The sequence below is a fragment of the Neovison vison genome, chromosome 6 (genome assembly GCF_020171115.1).
Source record: "Neovison vison isolate M4711 chromosome 6, ASM_NN_V1, whole genome shotgun sequence".
NCBI lineage: Eukaryota > Metazoa > Chordata > Mammalia > Carnivora > Mustelidae > Neogale > Neogale vison.
In genome coordinates, this window is record NC_058096.1 from 94,520,675 (window position 1) to 94,539,386 (window position 18,712).

Here is an 18,712-nt window from a genome sequence, read left to right on the forward strand (position 1 = left end):
TAATCCCTTATTGGTGGATGTTTGGACTACTTTCAAGTTTTTTTTTTTGTTGTTGTTGTTGTTTTTTTCTACTATAAGCAATACATAATGAACATCTTTATATGAAATTTCGGGCAATTGTATGGGACTTTGTGTAGCAAATGCATAGAATATGCACATCATAAATTTTGGTAGCTAGGGACAATTCACATTCAAAACAAGTTCAAACCAATTTATGGCACAGTTACATTGAATGAGAGCATCTCTTTGCTCTTACCCTCACTAACCTCAGATATTATGAGTCTTAACATTTTTTGAAGTCTAGTAAGGGAAATACTAGCTTGGTATTTTAAATTCTGTATTATTTAAGGACAAGTCTGTCTATATTCATCCATTTTTGACCACAAGGCTAGTTTAAGTATTGTTAATTCTAATTCTATTTTTTTTTAAGATTTTATTTATTTATTTGACAGAGAGAAATCACAAGTAGATGGAGAGGCAGGCAGAGAGAGAGAGAGGGAAGCAGGCTCCCTGCCGAGCAGAAAACCTGATGCGGTACTTGATCCCAGGACCCTGAGATCATGACCTGAGCCGAAGGCAGCGGCTTAACCCATTGAGCCACCCAGGCGCCCCGTTAATTCTAATTCTAAATGGTGTGGATATCGCACAGTATATCTTCAGCCTAAATATGAGACTATATAGTTTAGCACAGTATATACAATATAGTTAGCATCAATAAATTGATTCTTGATGAACTAATGTTATTCTCTCTCTCTCTCTCTTTTTTTTTTTTTTCTTTAAATGAACTCTGCCTAATATGGGGCTTGAGCTCACAACCCTGAGATCAGGAGTCTTACGCTCTACCAAATGAGCAAGCCAGGAACCCCAGTGTTATTCTCATTTTAAACCTTTCCCGATAATTTCATGCCATTTATTTCCCATTTGGGATTTTTTTTTCAATTGGTGGTTTTCAAACTAGTACACATAGGAATCATAGATAATGCATTTTATTAAATTGATTTAGAGATAATCCATTAAAAATTGTTATAGTATTTGGGGTGCTTGGGTGGCTCAGTTAAGCATCCAACTCTTAATTTCATCTCAGGTCATGATCTTGGGGTTGTGAGATCAAGTCCCAGGTCGGGCATGGAGCCTGCTTAAGATTCTCGCTCCCTCTTCCCCTACCCCTATCTCTCTCACCGTCTCTGAAATAAAATAAAATAAAATTGAAACAAAATTTTATAGTACTCTTAAACTTTGTATTGTCTTTACCTGGGAAGCTCTGTTCCCACATTGTTATACGGCTGTCTCTTTCCTGTCATTCAGGTTACTCAAATGTCCTGCCTCCAAGAAGCCTTTCACTCCGATTCACTTTGAATCTCATTTTATGGTAGAATGTAAGCTCCATGAGAACAGAGATCTTGTCTTTGCCATGGAGCTCCAGTGCCTAGAGCAGTACTCAATAATAGTATGCTCAAAAAACATTTATGAGTTGTAGAAAAGGCTAAAAGCAAGGCTGTAGTTTTATGTACATTATTGAAGATTTAAGTGTTGGGAGTTGTGGTTTATTCTATTTTTTCTTAACATTATAGGATATTTTAATTAACAGATTCACATAGTAAATAAAATTAATTCTCTGGTGAAACAGTCTTATCCTTTTATAATGCAATTCAAAGTTCTTTGTCTCTAAATAGCTATTAAATGTCCTAATTTTCTGGGGAGAACTATAAAACTATGGCCTCATTCAAGTAAAAGGTTAAACTTTCTATTAAAGTCTGCTGATTCCCATGTGATCCTTGTTACCCTGGTTAATTTTGATACCAGTCTCTTCTTAATTTTAGGCATATAGAGCCAGTAGTAATTATTTTTAAGTTCCTTGCAATTATTTTTCAGTTGTAATTTTGTTACCTTTATTTTTAGCCAGGTAGGCATCAGGGGTGCTTATCTAGAGAAAAAATTCTCTTCAGAATCAGTGGGACACAGGACTGTGATTTCTCTGGTTTATGAGCAACACTGTCTAGAAGCTAAGCTTTTAACTGTGGTATTTTTTCTGTTAGAGCAAATAATCACAAGCTTACTTCACTTCTTAAAGTAGATCTATGACAGCCATTCTTTTTCCTTGTGTTCAAAACCAGTTTTACTGATTTGTTTTGATGTGTCTGTGGAAAAACTGGTTTGCTTAATCTAACTAAACATTTTAGAATGAATAGTAATTTTGTAACAAGTATACCTCCCTTCTCATGTGAGGAGAGAGTATGGGACAGAGAATGATAAATGACTTTTTAGTTCATCAAACTTTAATTGTGACTGTTTTTCCTTAAGGATAAGCTTTTTTTATATTCACAATCTAATATTTCTAATTCCATCAGTTTCTTATTCATTCAGAATCTGATTACCAGGTTTATATTTAACTGCTTCTATTCTGTCACTTCTCTTTTATTAGAAATTAGCCTGGGTGGCTCAGTGGTTGGGCCGCTGCCTTCGGCTCGGGTCGTGGTCTCAGGGTCCTGGGGTCAAGCCCCGCGTCGGGCTCTCTGCTCAGCGGGGAGCCTGCTTCCTCCTCTCTCTCTGCCTGCTTGTGATCTCTCTCTGTCAAATAAATAAATAAAATCTTTAAAAAAAAAAATTAACCTTTGGGTATTTTATTTCTTAGTTAAGTTTTTATTAAGAGTGGTGCTTGCTTTTTAACAAAAATATTGATTTGTTTGAAGGAAAAAGTGTCTCTGAGGATCCTCAGATCCTGAGATCTTTCCTATAAACAAATTAATGATGTCTTTTTTGGCGAATATACAACTAGAAGGGTAACAGTTGTTTCCTTTCTTACAAATAGCCAAATATTGTACAGGCTGTTATTTAACCTGCCTTTTCACTTAACATCTTGTGGATTATCTTTCTATAGCAATCTATGTAGAATTATATAACGTGGTTTATATAGTGTTTGTATAACATGGTTGTACCATAACTTAACCAATCCCCCTTTGGATCCAAATCCAAATATTTGGATTATTTTGTAGTGTATAAAAAATATTAATGCAGAGACTATCTTTGTACATACTTTTTGGGGGGACACCTGCACTATATTACTTATAGGGTGAAGTCCTTGAAATGCAAGTGTCCTTGAAAATAGGTGGTACCAAATTGACCTCCAAAAATATTCCACCTTTTGTTATACTTTTCACCAATAACACATGTAAATTATTATTTTATTATTATTTATATTTAAAAGGCCACCTAGGCACACCTCAGTCAGTTAAGCATCTGCCTTTGGCTTGGGTTATGATCCCAGAGTCCAGGAGTGGAGCCCCATGTTGAGCTCCCAGCTCAGTGGGGAGTCTGCTTGTCCCTCTCCCTCTGCTGTTCCCCCTGGTTGTGCTCTCTTATGCCTTCTCTCTCTCTCTCTCTCTCCCCCAAATAAATAAAATCTTAAATAAATAAAAATGAAGGAGGTATAATTGACACAATATAGTGTACATATTAAAAGTATACATGCAATTTGATGAGTTTCGACACCCAGGAAACCATCATCACAAGCAAGATAGAGAGCCTATCCATTACCCCAAGTGTTTCAGTGTGCTTTGTAATTCCTCACCCCTATCCCTCCATGCCAAGTAACTAATGATTTGTTTTCTGTCACTGTAGATTTGTTTACATTTTCTAGAGTTTTGTAGTCATGGAATCACACAGTATGTACTCATTTTGGGGGGCAGGCTAGTCTGGTTTCTTTCACTGAGAAAAATTATTGATATGTGTGTTGTGTGTGTCAATAGTTCATTTATTTTTATTGCTGAGTGAGTGGTATTCCATTATACGGATGTACCACAGTCTTTGAACTGTTCCTCTGTTGATGGCCATTGAGGCTGCACTTTGGGGCTATCACAAATAAAAACTATGGCAGTCACGTATGAGTCTTTGTATAGATACAGATTTTCTTTTCTCATGTTCAAATAACTAGAAGTGGAATGGCTGGATCATCTGGTAGGTATATATCCTTTCTTATTTATTCTTTTTCTTTAAGATTTTATTTATTTATTTATTTGACAGAGAGAGAGAGAGAAAGATCACAAGTAGGCAGAGCAGCAGGCAGAGGGAGAGGGAGAAGCAGGCTCCCTGCTGAGCAAGGAGCCCAATGCAGGGCTCCATCCCAGGATCCTGGGATCATGACCTGAGCCAAAGGCAGACACTTAACTGACTGAGCCACCCAGGTACCCTGGTATATATCCTTCTTAAAAAATAAAATAGGAAAAAAAGTATTTGAAAAGGAGATGAGGTGGGGTACTACAACCCAGGTGCATTCTTGGGCTGATGATTTTTAGAAAAGAATTTATATGGAAGTTGAGGATATGCAAATTGATACCTTTTAAAAACCCTCTAATCCTGGTCATCCCTGGAAAGTCTTCTGCACTCACAAGGATAGAGTACCCCATGCTGAAGACAACTGGCTGACTTAGAGAAGTCCTCAAGCCCTTCTTTCTGTTCTGGCCTCTGCCCCAACTCTGTGCTCCAGGCATTCTGTCCGGTAAACTCTTCCTGCTGCCATTTATACAGCAGGCCGTGTAGATGCCTGAAAGGCGAGGGGATCAGACTGGGGCCCACCTGGAAAAAATCCCTTGCAGTGGTAGGGTGGAGATGAGTTGAGAGGTGAGACAAGAGGGGCTATAAGATACTGACTGGTCACCAGAGATCCGAAACTCCAACTTACGCTCTGGTCTGTGGGAAGGTCTGTTCGTTGGCATCCCTGCCTCCAGTTGCATTTTAAGGGGTAACTACTATCGTAGAAAAAGTTTATAATTCAGACTGTTTCTCACTTACATCCCTTCATCTCCAGGGAACCACTAATCTGGTTTTCTGTCACTATTCTATATATATAAATAACAAAATGCAGTGTTTTCATGTGTTTTTAAATTCATATAAATCATACTGGCACATATTTTGAAACTTCCCCCTTTTCTACTGGACATATGTCTGGAGGTCTGTTCATGTGCCTAGAGAACTAGTGTACTTCTTTTTAAAAATTCTTTTTTTTATTGTCGTCAAGTATACCTAACATAAAATTTTAACTTTTGTTAAGTGTACAATTCAGGGACATTAAGCATATTCACAATTTTATGCAACCATCCCCCCTTACCATATTCTAGAATCTTTTTATTGTCCCAGACAAACTAATATTTCCCCTAATTGAATTTAAATTAAAAACAATAACAACTCTGGGGCGCCTGGGTGGCTCAGTGGGTTAAAGCCTCTGCCTTCGGCTTAGTCATGATCTCAGGGTCCTGGGATCAAGCCCCACATCAGGCTCTCTGCTCAGCAGGGAGTCTGCTTCCTCCCTTCTCCCTCTGCCTGCCTCTCTGCCTACTTGTGATCTCTGTCTGTCAAATAAATAAATAAAATCTTAAAAAAAAAAAAACAAAAAAAACCCTCCATATTTTCCCCTCCTCCAGCTCCTCTTCCTCACATGCTTTTCTTAGACTTCCTGTCTTATGAATTTGTCTTTCTGTCCCTATAAATTTCTCTGTGAAATAGATTTCTGGCTTCCTGCTCTCTAGGTCACCTTTGTTTTTGAAAGATAATTTTGCTGGGCAAATAATTTTTTAAATTTATTTTAATTTTTTTTTTTGCATTCTGTACACTGTCTTCTAGCTTGCATTGTCTCTGATGCAAATCTGCAGTCAGTGACCTTTGTTCTTCTCTATGTAATATATCTCTTTGGCTGCTTTTAAGATTTTTCTCTCTATAATTGGAAAAATTTTGGCCATTATCTCTTCAAACAATTTTTTTTTCTGTCACCAGACCCCTCTTTTAGGGACTCCAGTTACAGGTATGTTAGTTCTCCTGAGGTGTCATAAAGCTCACTAATGCTCTGTTCCTTTTTTTCTCCCCCAGTCTGTTTCTCTGCTTTTCATTTTCGTAGTTTCATTGCTGCCTGTCTAAGTTCACCAGTCTTTTCTTCTGCCGTTAATCTCATCTAGTATAGTTCAATTTGGGCCTTTATGTTCCATCTTTACTTGACATGCCCAATACCTACAGCTTCGTGAGCATATTGGATATAACTATAATAACTTTTAATATCCCTTCCTACAAATTCTTTCATCTTTCAGGGTCTTTTCCAATTGATTGATGTTTCTCCTGGTGTGGTTCGTATTTTCCTGCTTCTTCATGTGCCTGGGTCTGTTTTACTGGATCCTGGATATTGTGACATTGGCAATGGATATATTTGTATTTTTATGAATATTTCTGAGTTTTGTTTAGGGATGCATTTAAGTTACTTGGAAACAGTTGATCCTTTGTTGCTTATTTCCATCTCCTGAATCTTTTTTTCCACTTGTTTTGTGTAGTTTTCTTGTGTTTCTGGTGGAGGGTTGAATCCAGTTCCTATTACCTCATCATCTCCAGAAGTGGAAGTTGAGGATGGGCAGCTTGATAGGATAGCATATGCTTCTGTAACCACTGGTTTCCACCTTCTAGAAAAGCAAGCCAGAAGCCAGAAGTCTGCTGCTTTTGTGATTGGGCCTAATATTGAAAGGATGGCCATTTAAACACTCTAGCATTCTTGGAAACTTTTTGCAAATCTGTATTTTAAGCAATGCAGCCCTTCAGAGCAGGGAGTGCAGGAGCTTTCACAAGTAGTACTAGTGTTCTGAACCCAGTTTTCAGAGGGGGGATGGCAGTAGGAAGGTTCAGCGGGAACGGGGAGTTTGTAAATCTACAGCCGACTCAGGCATCCGGGAGAGGACTCTGGTGATACTACCTCAGGCAAATGTGAACGGTTGCCAACTTTGGTTGTAGGCTGCGTTGATTCTCTTAAGTGTGGGGCACTGAATTGAGTCATGTGCTGAAATACCTAATATAACTAGAGTTATATATAAGTTTCATTTTTTTTTAAAAGATTTTATTTATTTATTTGACAGAGAGAGAGAGATCACAAGTAGGCAGAGAGGGAAGCAGGCTCCCTGCTCTGCAGAGAGCCCGATGCGAGGCTCAAGCCCAGGACCCTGAGATCATGACCTGAGCAGAAGGCAGAGGCTTAACCCACTGAGCCACCCAGGTGCCCCTATGTATGTGTTTTAAGTTCTGCATCTTGTCAGGTTATCTCATAAATAACTGAGTCTTACATATTTATCAAACTCCTGAGGTCCAGTGCCCTAATTTTCTTCTTTCTTTTCATAGGTGAAAGAAAATGTAGATATATTGAAAGAAAGACTTGATCTGCTGGTTATAATACACACATTTTATTACCTTGAAATTCATTGACCATAGCTGATCGATCTCTGGCTGTATGTGTGTTTCAGGAGGTGAATTTGGACTTGAATAATAGAGGGGGCTTTGAGAAATAGCTTTTTTTCCTATCTTTGTTTCATGATGACTCTTCATGGAATGTTTTACTTCTGAGTTACGTGTCCTGCTTTATCAGGCATGAAACAGTTGGCCCAAAAAGGTAATACTTGAACCACAGATAAAAACAAAATAGACTTGAATATACGTAATGTCAGTAATTAACTCCTCTTTTCACACTTGTGATTTTTCAAAAGTATCAGTCTCTAGGTAAATACTGAATACAGGTACTTCACCCAGTCTAGGTTTCAACCAACAGCAAGCAGGTACTAGTCTTGCAAAAAGACAGTGTCTAGCAGAAGGGAAAGATTGATTTTTTAAAATATGGTTGTAATGATACTTTTAACAATAGTTAATTCCATCCATGGCATTTAGTCAAAGCACAATAATAAAAGCCACATGTGTAATGGACCAAGCATACCATGAGTCATTTTAAATATATGATCTTCAGTTTTCCCATTATCCTCACAATATAAGTAATAGGCCTCTGCAGAGAGAGAGATAGATATGTGTGCAGAGACATAAATATGTTATATATATATGTTTTTAAACAATGAGAATATAGGTGTTACTATATATATACATATATATGTATATATATAGCCCATGCTCATTAGCATTCACTACCTATTTCCCCTAAGTTCTTTACCCACTGCAGCCCTCATATGTATGTGTGTGTGTGTGTGTATGTATATATATATATATATATATATATATATATATAGTAATACCTATGTTCTCATTGTTTAAAAACAACCTGAGCTAAGTTTAAATGTATTTGCCAGCATGGATTCAGTTTCCTCACCTGGAAAATTGGAAATGAAGTGTTAGTTAAATTTTAGACTCAATCTATTTCTAGAATTCTTTGAATATTTCATTATTTAGAATTAATTTAGTCAGTTGGCTTGTTTAACTGGAATGATTTACACATTCACTGATATGTGAAATTTTTATTACTTTTTATGTTGCTTTTTTATTTTTGGCCTATACTTAAATCTACTGTAGAAACAAGTTAATTTTTTTAACCTGTATCAAAAATGGTATATAATTAAATTGACTTTCACTTTCATAAATGTGGCAAAATGGGAGAAATCTGGATAACTGAGAAAGTGAATCTGTGAATGAATTACTTTATTTCTTTGAGGCAAACTAAGACAGACTATGCTTTTGGACTAGAATTTTCTTTGCTGTCAGACTCAAATTTATAAAAACGCTGTATTACGTAAACATTTTTTCTAAAACAGCTTCACTGAGATATAATTTATTATTTAAAGGAGTTTTTAGTATATTCACAGAGTTACACAACCGTCACCACAATCAATTTTAAAACATTTCATCACCCAAAAAATAAATCCCATGCTCATTAGCATTTACTACCTATTTCTACTTTTTTTTTTTTTTTAAAGATTTTATTTGTTTATTTGACAGAGATCACAAGTAGCCAGAGAGGCAGGCAGAGAGAGAAAGAGAGAGAGAGAGAGAGAGAGGAGGAAGCAGGCGTCCTGCTGAGCAGAGAGCCCGATGCGGGGCTCGATCCCAGGACTCTGGGATCATGACCTGAGCCGAAGGCAGCGGCTTAATCCACTGAGCCACCCAGGCACCCTACCTATTTCCCCCTAAGTTCTTTACCCAATGCAGCCCGTAGACCTAGGTAACTACTAATCAACTTCATGTCTGTCTGTCTGTTTTTCTTTCTCTTTCTTTCTTTCTTTTTTTCTTTCTTTCTTTTCTTAAGATTTTATTTATTTATTTGAGAAAGAGAGAGAGAGCATGAGAGGGTAGAGGTCAGAGGGAGAAGGAGACTCCCTACCAAGTGGGGAGCCTGATGTGGGATTTGATCCCAGGACTCCAGGATCATGACCTAAGCCAAAGGCAGTTGCTTAACCAACTGAACAATGTGGGGGGCCCCAACTTTATGTTTCTATAGATTTGCCTAATCTACACGTGTCATATCAGTACTTGTTCAATTAACAAACATTTGGGTAATTTCCATTTTTTGGCTGTTATGAGTACTACCACTATGAACATTTAGTTACAACTTTTTATATGGCCATATGTTTTCATTTCTCTGGATATATACCTAGGAGAAGAATTGCTGGGTCATACGGTAACTATGTTTAACCTTTTGAGGAACTACTGGACGGTTTTTCGAAGTGGCAGCACCATTTTACATTCCCATCAGCAGTATATATGGATTGATCCTCACCAGTACTTGTTATTATCAGTGTATTGAGTGTTGACCCAAAAATGGTGTATCTGTGTAACCTGGTTGAATCATTTTGACTCACTGTTTTTTATCTAGCATCTTTAAGATATTAATAACACCAAGTTAAAGACTGAATGTATGAGAGAACCAATCTTTCTTTTATGTAAATTATACTCAGTCAGATAATAAATCAGAAGAAAAGATTCCATCCATAAAACATGATTTTTTTAAAATCTAGGGGTAAACTTTAAAGGAATGTGAAGAACCCATGTAAAGAAATCTGAAACAAAAACAACTGGATTCCATAAGCAAAACCTTAAATGAATGGGGTTAGGAAGAAGTATCGTGTAAAATGAGAACTCCCTGCAGATAAATCTATAAAGACCATGACCGCCCCCCCAAATTCTAATAGGATTTTTAAAAAACTGACAATTTCATTTGGAAAAATAAACAGGAAAATTCTGAAAAAGGAAATGTAAAGAGGGAAGAATTATTTTAATTTTTATGTTGAAAAACACCATAATCACAGATAAAAGAGTAATAACAGCTGACAGAAAATACTTGTAACATTTCCAGAGAGTTGGTATCTCTAATATAAAATAATTAGGTAAAAAAAAAAAGATGAAATATCTACTTAAAGAAATGTAGATAGCTAATTCATAAATGACCAAAAAAACTAAAAAATTACTAATAGTTTAAAAAACCAAAGATTTGAAAATAAGACATTTTCACTACCAGATTAGAAGATAATTAAAATTTAATAATTACTTATAGGGAGTTAGGAAAGATACACTGTTGTATATTTGATAACCATTTGGAGTTCCTTTCATTCTAAAATTTGTCATTTTAAATTCTAAATTCTAAATTTAAATTCTAAATTCTAAATAATTGCCAAAATTTTAAATGGGGGCCCTTTATTTTATTTTTTAAAGATTTATTTTAGAGAAGGAAAGAGCACGAGCAAGGAGAGGGGCAAGGAGGATGCAGAAGGATAGGGAGAGAATCTTAAGTAGATTCCATGCTGAAAGTGGAGTCCATCACATGGCTTGATCTTACGACCCCGAGGTCACGATTTGAGCTGAAACCGAGAGTAGGACAGCCAACCAACTGAGCCACCCATGTGCCCCAAGTGGGCACACTTTAATCAATCCTACTTGTAGGAAATCATCATGAAAAGTTATTCAAATACACAAATACTTAAAGAATATTTGCTGTCTTATTCACTAATAAAAAAGACTGACATACTGATACATGCTACAACATGGAGGAACCTTAAAAACGTGCTCAGGGAGGAAAGAGGGACATGAATGACCACATATTGTATGATTCCATCTATATGAAATGTCCAGAAGAGCCAAATCTATAGATGCTGAAAATAGTGGTTATTTAGTGGTTGCCTAGGTCTGGCAATAGGAGGAGAGGTTGGGGGAAACGGAGAGTGACCACTATGGGCAAGGGGCTTTTTTGAGGAGGAAATAATAAAAGTATTCTAAAACGGATTCTGTTGATAGTTACCAGCTCTGTGAACATACTGACAGCCATTGTACACTTCAAATGGGTACATTGAATGCTTTGTGAATTATATCTCAATAAAACCTTTACTAAAAATTAGGTTATCCTAGGCTTTTCAAAAAATGTGAAATATTACATCCTTAGATAGGGCTGTTCAGAAGAGGTGGCATTTGTCCTGGGTCTTGTAAAGATTCACAGAATTTCAAGATTCAGCTTGAAAGATGGCTGTAAGGTGTTGGTTCCATTAACAACTCACCTCAGAGTATAGTAGCGTTAAAAAAAAACCTTGCCGCTTTATTTTATAATCTCTCACACTTCTGTGAGTTGACTCACTCTGCTGGTCTCACGAGAGGTCTCTCCTGCAGTGGCAATCAGAGGGCAGCTTGGTCTGCAGTCACGTGGAGGCTCACTGGGATGCTGGCATAGTTGGTTCTCTCTCCCCTTTTGTGTAGTCTCATCACAAGGAGTCAGTATCTCGTTGATTTTCACTTTCTTAATGATTAATGATGTTAAACATCTTTTCATGTGCTCATTGGCTATTTATACATCTCCTTTGGAGAAATGTTCGTTGTTTTTTTTTTTCTCTTGCCTGTGGTTTTGGTGTCAAATCCAAGAAATCATTGCCAAATCCAGCGTCGTGAAGCTTGCTCCCTATGTTTTCTTCCAAGCGTTTTTATAGATTTAGCTCTTGCATTTAAGTCTTTGTTCCATTTTGAGTTAATTTTTATTTATGGTATGAGATAAAAGTTCAACTTTATTCTTTTGCATATGGTTACATTTGGATATTTTATATAAAATGAATTTTTGTTAGTCTTTATAGGTTTATAATGGTATTATGATCATATTAAGGAATTTTAGTTTTAAGCTAAAGAGATTTATGCAGAATGATACTGTAGAAGTGAGTGGCTATGTAAGGGGAAGCCAGATTTGGTAATATGTGTGAAAATTTCCAAAATGAGGGGTGCTTAAGTGGCTCAGTTGTTTAAGTGTCTGGCTCCTGATATCAGCTCAGATCTTGATCTCAAGGGTATGAGTACAAGTCCTGCATTGGCCTCCAGGCTGGGAGTGGAGCGTACTTTAAAAAAGAAAGAAAGAGAGAGGAAGAAAGAAAGAAACGAAAGAAAGGAATTGAAAAGAAAAAGAAATTTTTCAAAATGAAAAGTTAAAAAGGAGAGTTAGTAAACCAGGAAAATGGTGTTTAGAAACCTAGAGGCATGTTGGTGGAGGGATGGGGTAACTGGGTAACAGGCATTAAGGAAGGCATGTGATATAATGAACACTGGGTGTTCTATGCAGCTGATGAATTACTGAACTCTATATCTGAAACTAATGATATACTATATGTTAACTAATTGAATTTAAATAAAATAAGTTTAAAACAAAAAAGAAACCTCGATGCCAAGTTTCTGTAAATAGTCAGTGGGCAACTTAGCTAGATGCTATAGAGAGGTCCATTAGAGTAAAGACAGAAAAGGGGATTTAGCAGCTCTCTTCATGACTGTGGATATAGCACTTTTAGTAGACCATATGGACTAAAACTGGTTAGCAGAATTTTTGAGAGGATGGGAACATTGGAGAAAGCAAGGTGGATTCACTCTTGATATTAAGAAAAGCTATTTCTAATAAACCTAAAGGATTATAAACCTCTGATTAAAATTACAAAAGAAAAGTATGATGTCAAAGCCAAAGGCCCCATCGTTCTTCCCCTTCTTCTCACCCACCCCCTCCAGTTTCAGTCTTCAGTTTGCTCTTGAGACGTGTGGCTACTGAATGAAGAGAATGGAACCTGAGTGTGTGGGAGATTGCTGAGAGGGAGACACAAACATGCCTTTGCCTGAGAAGAGCTAGTGGAAGGAAAGAAAAATTGAAAACGGAAATGAAGGGGACTAATGGGATAAGGCCCAGAGAAGATAAAAGGAAGAGATTCCTTAAGGGAGTCTCCAAGTTGGAGAAAGGTACAGAGGTACTCATTTCTTTGAGCCTGGAGGACAGGAGATGGCTTCGGTTTTCTCTCTTGAGTAATAGACATAGTTCTCTGCAGAGAGTGATTGAGGTTTGGATAATGTTGGTGGCATCTTGTGTGTGGTCACATTTGGTGTAACCACAGGAATGTGCAAAAGCACTGCCCTGAGGAGGACCCAGCTCAGGCTCCAGCTATGATCAAAATGACTTTTTCATTGAGGAATGCCATCATCTGGGGAGACATGCCATCTCACTGTTGGCCAGGGATGACTCAGTTCTTTGGCTGGTTGATTAGGGAGGTGTTTCTCCCTTAACCTTTCTGTGGGTAAGTTTCCTAAAACTATGCATTCACGTTTGAAAGAGCTCAAGCAGGGCTCTCCGAGGTCTGGAGTACTCTAGTAGCTGTGCTTCTTCTTTGTGAGTCTCTTGGGTAAGGAAAGACTCACAGGTGAAGGAAAATTTTGATAGAATGATGACATTATGGCAGTGAAACCACTTTCACTTCCTCCTTTAAAGAGGAGGGTAACAGAAAGCTTGTCCCTGGCCATTAGTCATCTTGTAGTAACAGTCCAAATGTGGTCAGGGTAGATTCCATTTGCTGTATTCTGAATATCTATGTTATTGAGAATTAAATGGTTTTTGTATGTATCAAATTGGGTATTGATGAGCCTCATGTAATATTTTGTAGAAATAAAAATGGAATTTTGTTACCCACTTTAGAAAACAGAATTGTCTAAATATCTAAAATTTGTCCTTGCCAAATACTTGTCTGTGTGTGTGTGTGTGTGTGTGTGAGGAAATTGTTTTTCTCAAGATTTTATATAAAGGCAATTGGTTTTGCTCAAGATTTTATGTAATAAAAATTGCTTATTAAACATTACATTTTAGAGGGTTTAAAAGGTGAGCTTTGCTTTACTTTTTATATTTTTTAGGAGACCCGTGTACAGTATCATCTCAGTTGGAGTTAGAAGAAGCCTTTAGGCTTTATGAGCTAAACAAGGATTCTGAACTCCTGATTCATGGTAAAGAAGTAGTCATTTCTTACTCTTCTAGAGCTCCAATTTTTTTTTAAACCCTATATTCTTGACATTTTAATACATAATCCTGATGTCATTTTCTTAATCTCTACCCTCATTGCTATGTGACTGCTCATATTCAATAGTTTCTCAAATGCTAGAGAAAATAAAATCAATCATCTTAGACTCTTGGAAAATTTGTTATTTGGGTATGCCTTCGTGGATATTAAACTGATCTTCTCTCAAGTGTTTCACTTTAAAGTTTAAGAGAGAATTTAAAATTGAGTGCCTAGTAGGATTCTCCTGAGTCATTCCCTTGCAGTTTTGTAATGTATGCAAATAATGATCTCCAAAGAGAAGGTATCTGAAATGTCCTTTCTTTTATTTGAGGGTTAATAGTGAAACTATTTACATAGTCATAGAGATTACTGTGTTAAACATCTGCAGGCCCACAAGCTGGCTAGTGGTAGCGAAGAAGAAAAGAAACTCAGCCATCACGTAATGGTGTGTTGTAGACCAGGGTATGGAATCTGGGTATTCCGCTTCCAAGTCTATGTTCTTTTCATTCTACTATGCTACCCCTCAAATTTTTTATGTCCTGTAAAACCCACTTAATATATCACATTTCACTGCAATTCATCGGCATTATTTCATGTAATATTTTTAGGAGGCCAAACCTAGAGAACTCTTTAAAACTTGAACAAACGTAAATCGCCCATAAGTATAGTGAGTCAACACCTTGTTATTATTCCCTTGTACTTTTCTTTACAGTGTGTCTTTTAAAAATCAGTAGTTTGATATTTTCTACCTTCATAGTTTGAGATAGTGACTCCTAAGGGATCAGTAATCTAATTGGTTGAGGTCCTAGCAGAATGTCAGAAGTCATCCATTTTTGGAGTCATTTTTTTCTAGAATAAAACTGCAATGAATGTTGAAAGAAGTGATTGATCAGTAATATTAAACAGTTTGTTTTAAGTTTTTGTTATTTTTATCCCATAGCACAACTGAAGTTAGCTTATATTTCAACAGGTCATGATCCCAGCGTCCTGGGATCGAGTCCCACATCGGGCTCCTTGCTCGGCAGAGAGCCTGCTTCTCCTTCTGCCTCTGCCTGCCTCTCTGTCTGCCTGTGCTCGCTCTCTCTCCCTCTCTCTCTGACAAATAAATAAATAAAATCTTTAAAAAAAAAATATATATATAAGGGCCCATGCTTCTCATACTTTGTGTTTTTTTAAGCCATGTCCTTTTGTACACCACAGACTACAAATAGTTGACTAGTTCATAAATATACTGTCTTTATTTTCTATCTCTTTATGAAAATGGCCTGAATTAACATGTTTATAGATTTGTAGTTCCTAAGATAAAAAGTATATTTTTTGGATTTGGGTAATCTTAGTGATGTAAATTTTTTCCTAAATTCAGTATACATTTTTTAAGAATTGTAATGGTTTGTGTTCATATTTGTATACATTTTCTTTCTTTTTTTTTTTAAAGATTTTATTTATTTATTTGTCAGAGAGAGAGAGAGAGAGAGAGAGAGCACAGGCAGGCAGAATGACAGGCAGAGGCAGAGGGAGAAGCAGGCTCCCTGCTGAGAAAGGAGCCTGACCTGGGACTTAATCCAGGACACTGGGATCATGACCTAAGCTGAAGGCAGCCACTTAACCGGCTGAACCACCCAGGCGTTCCTGTATACATTTTTCTAATTCAGTTTTAGTTCTTCATTTTAGCAAACTTGTCAGTACAACAAAGATTTAAGGAAATAGTTCAAGGTTTTTCTAAGGGCAAAAAAATCAATTAGTAACATAATAGGGACTAGTGTGAATAATTTGAGCTTCTAATGCATTTGATTTTGGCTGTTAACTTTTATGAAAACTTTTTTCCATATAGACCTAATAAAACCAATCCCTTGAAAAAATATTACTGACCGCATGCTAAATATCTTGTGTCAAGAGAGGGTTGAAATTTGGGTCAGTTTTTTTGATTTAGAATTTTTCTATGTAATTTGTATATTTTCAATTTTCTATATTAATTTTAGTTTCTTTTCTTTTAGTCTTCCCTTGTGTACCAGAACGTCCTGGAATGCCATGTCCAGGAGAAGACAGTGAGTGTGTATTTACTTCATATCTTTGAACGTAGAGTTATTTATGGCATAAAGGCACAAGTGAAAGGAAATCAGAAATAGAACTTTTAGTCCATTTCATTTCTTTTCCATTCTTCAGTCTAATTTAGGCTATCTTAGCAACTGCCTAAATTCTCTACTTTTGCCAGATGAAAATCAGGCAGTTTTTAGTTACAAGTTACTGACATGAATATCTGTTGTACATTTGAGAGGAAAATTAAGTGAATTTTAAGTCATGTTTCTTCCTAGTTTTTAATTTTGGAAATTTTCAAACCTATGGAGAAGTTGAAACAACATTGAAAACAAAGACACAAAGATATCCTTTGCCTTCATTGACCAATTATTAAGATTTTCTATGTTTGTTTATTTCTGCATCTGTATGTGTTCACACATAGACATACATGTATATACATAAGGAACATGCTTGTTTATTTTTATTTTTTTTGTGTAACATTTGAAAGTAACATGATGCTTCCTTTCTAAGTACTTGAACATGCATAGTTAGAAATTGTTAGGGATTTTCTTTTGAATGTCTCGACTGATAGTTACCACTAGTAAAAAGAACTGAAAGAGCAAACAATTATCTGGTCTGATGGAACTTAAATATGTAAACTTATTTATGATCATAAGTTACTGCTTTTGATATTTTGTATAGCTTATTAGTTGTGGATATTACTCATTTTCATTTGTGGCTTCTGCACATATGCATGACTTTACAAGAATTGTGATAAGTATTTTCCTTTGAATTAAATGAAATAATTTTAAACTTGAAGTTCCGTGACTCTTTAAAAAAAAAAAAAAAAGATTTTATTTATTTATTTGAGAGAGAAAGAGAGAGTGAGCACACAAGCGGGGGGGAGGGGCAGTGAAAGAAGGAGAAGCAGACTCCCGACTGAGCAGGGAGCCTGACATGGGGCTTCATCCCAGGACCCCGGGATCATGACCTGAGCTGGCAGTTAAGGCAGACGCTTAACTGACTGAGCCTCCCAGGCGCCCCAGTTCTGTGACTCTTCCTGCAACTTGGTGAAGAAAAATAAAAGAGATAGGAATATTTATGTAGAGAGTTGAATGTACTATTTAGGAAGATGGGGAAATTTTTTTTCCAATTTATTTATTTTCAGAAAAACAGTATTCATTATTTTTTTTTACCACACCCAGTGCTCCATGCAAGCCGTGCCCTCTATAATACCCACCACCTGGTACCCCAACCTCCCACCCCCCCCCGCCACTTCAAACCCCTCAGATTGTTTTTCAGAGTCCATAGTCTCTCATGGTTCACCTCCCCTTCCAATTTACCCAAAAGCACATACCCTCCCCAATGTCCATAACCCTAAAGATGGGGAAATTTAAGGAAGTAGGTAGAACCCTGAAGTAGTAGTGAAAAATTTAGGTCTGAATTCAGAGAAGAATATTTCCCAGAGTTCCAATGATGGATGGATCAAAGACTGAGCCACCCAGGTGCCCTTAGGTTAAGATATAATTAACAGAAATTTTCTGCTTTGGTTACTCCTAACAGAATAAATAAATAAAAATAAAAGTATCTGTATTTAAGGTTCTGTATTATGCTATCTTAAGATTTCTAATTTAGAGCATTTCACTAGTTTTTTCTATCTTAATTTTAAATGGTAAATCCAGTGCTACATCGGCTTTAAAATACAGTTTAGAAACCTAATGGAATCTTTCTACAGTTTTAACTGTCACTGTGGAATGCTAATAGTAATGACTAATAGGCAATATATATAATAGTGATTGACTTAACCAAAGTTACACAGGTCAACTAGATTTGGTCTTATGGAAGCTCTTTGTTTAGAAAATGTATTAATATAAAAACCTTGATTAAAGATTAATGGGGAGGGGCACCTAGGTGTCTCAGTTGGTCAAGCCTCTGACTCTTGATTTCCAGCTCAGGTCATGATGTCAGGGTTATGAGATCAGCCCCACTTTGGCTCAGTGCTGGGTATGAAGCCTGCTTAAGATTCTCTCTCTTCCTCTCCCTCTGCCCCTCTCCCCCTCTTAAAAAAAAAAAATTAGTGGGGAAGATAATATTCTTGTGGTTGCAGAGTGTCCCCTTTAGAGCATCTATGAAAAGTAAAATGTACCTTTACAGTGAAGAGAACAAGCAGTCACTGCCTTTAACAGAGTGATTGAACTGGGAGTCAGCAATCTCACATTTTTTTTTTTTAATTTTACTTATTTATTTGACAGAAAGAGGGGGAGAGATCACAAGTAGGCAGAGAGGCAGGCAGAGAGAGAGGGAAGCAGGCTCTCTGCTGAGCAGGGAGCCCAATGCAGGCAGGACTCCATCTCAGAACCCTGAGATCCTGACCTGAGCCGAAGGTAGAGGCTTAACCCACTGAGCCACCCAGGTGCCCTGCATTTGTGTATCTCTTAATGTGATACCGCAAGCAATATATATCACCTATGTATTATTTTTGCCAAAAGTATTTGATACTGATTCTAATGAGGAAGCAGACAAATGCAGAATGTAGGACATAATATAAGACAACTGCCTGGACTCTTTTTTTTTTTTTTTTTTAAATCAACATCACAAAGGAAAAACAGCAAATATGGCAACATGACAGTTTC

General features: G+C 36.8%; 1 protein-coding gene across 2 annotated transcripts in view; it reads left to right on the top strand.

Moving 5' to 3' along the window:
- PRKCI (protein kinase C iota) overlaps window positions 1–18,712 on the top strand; it is a 71,157-nt gene that overhangs the window by 18,755 nt on the left and 33,690 nt on the right. The window contains exons 2-4 of one of the 2 annotated variants that reach the window (XM_044251774.1): window positions 12,757–12,981; window positions 13,921–14,010; window positions 16,058–16,108. In XM_044251774.1, coding sequence (XP_044107709.1) covers window positions 12,903–12,981; window positions 13,921–14,010; window positions 16,058–16,108 — 220 coding nt within the window. In that variant the 5' untranslated portion in view covers window positions 12,757–12,902. The remainder of the gene's footprint in view (window positions 1–12,756; window positions 12,982–13,920; window positions 14,011–16,057; window positions 16,109–18,712) is intronic. The other variant, XM_044251773.1, reaches the window with a different exon arrangement.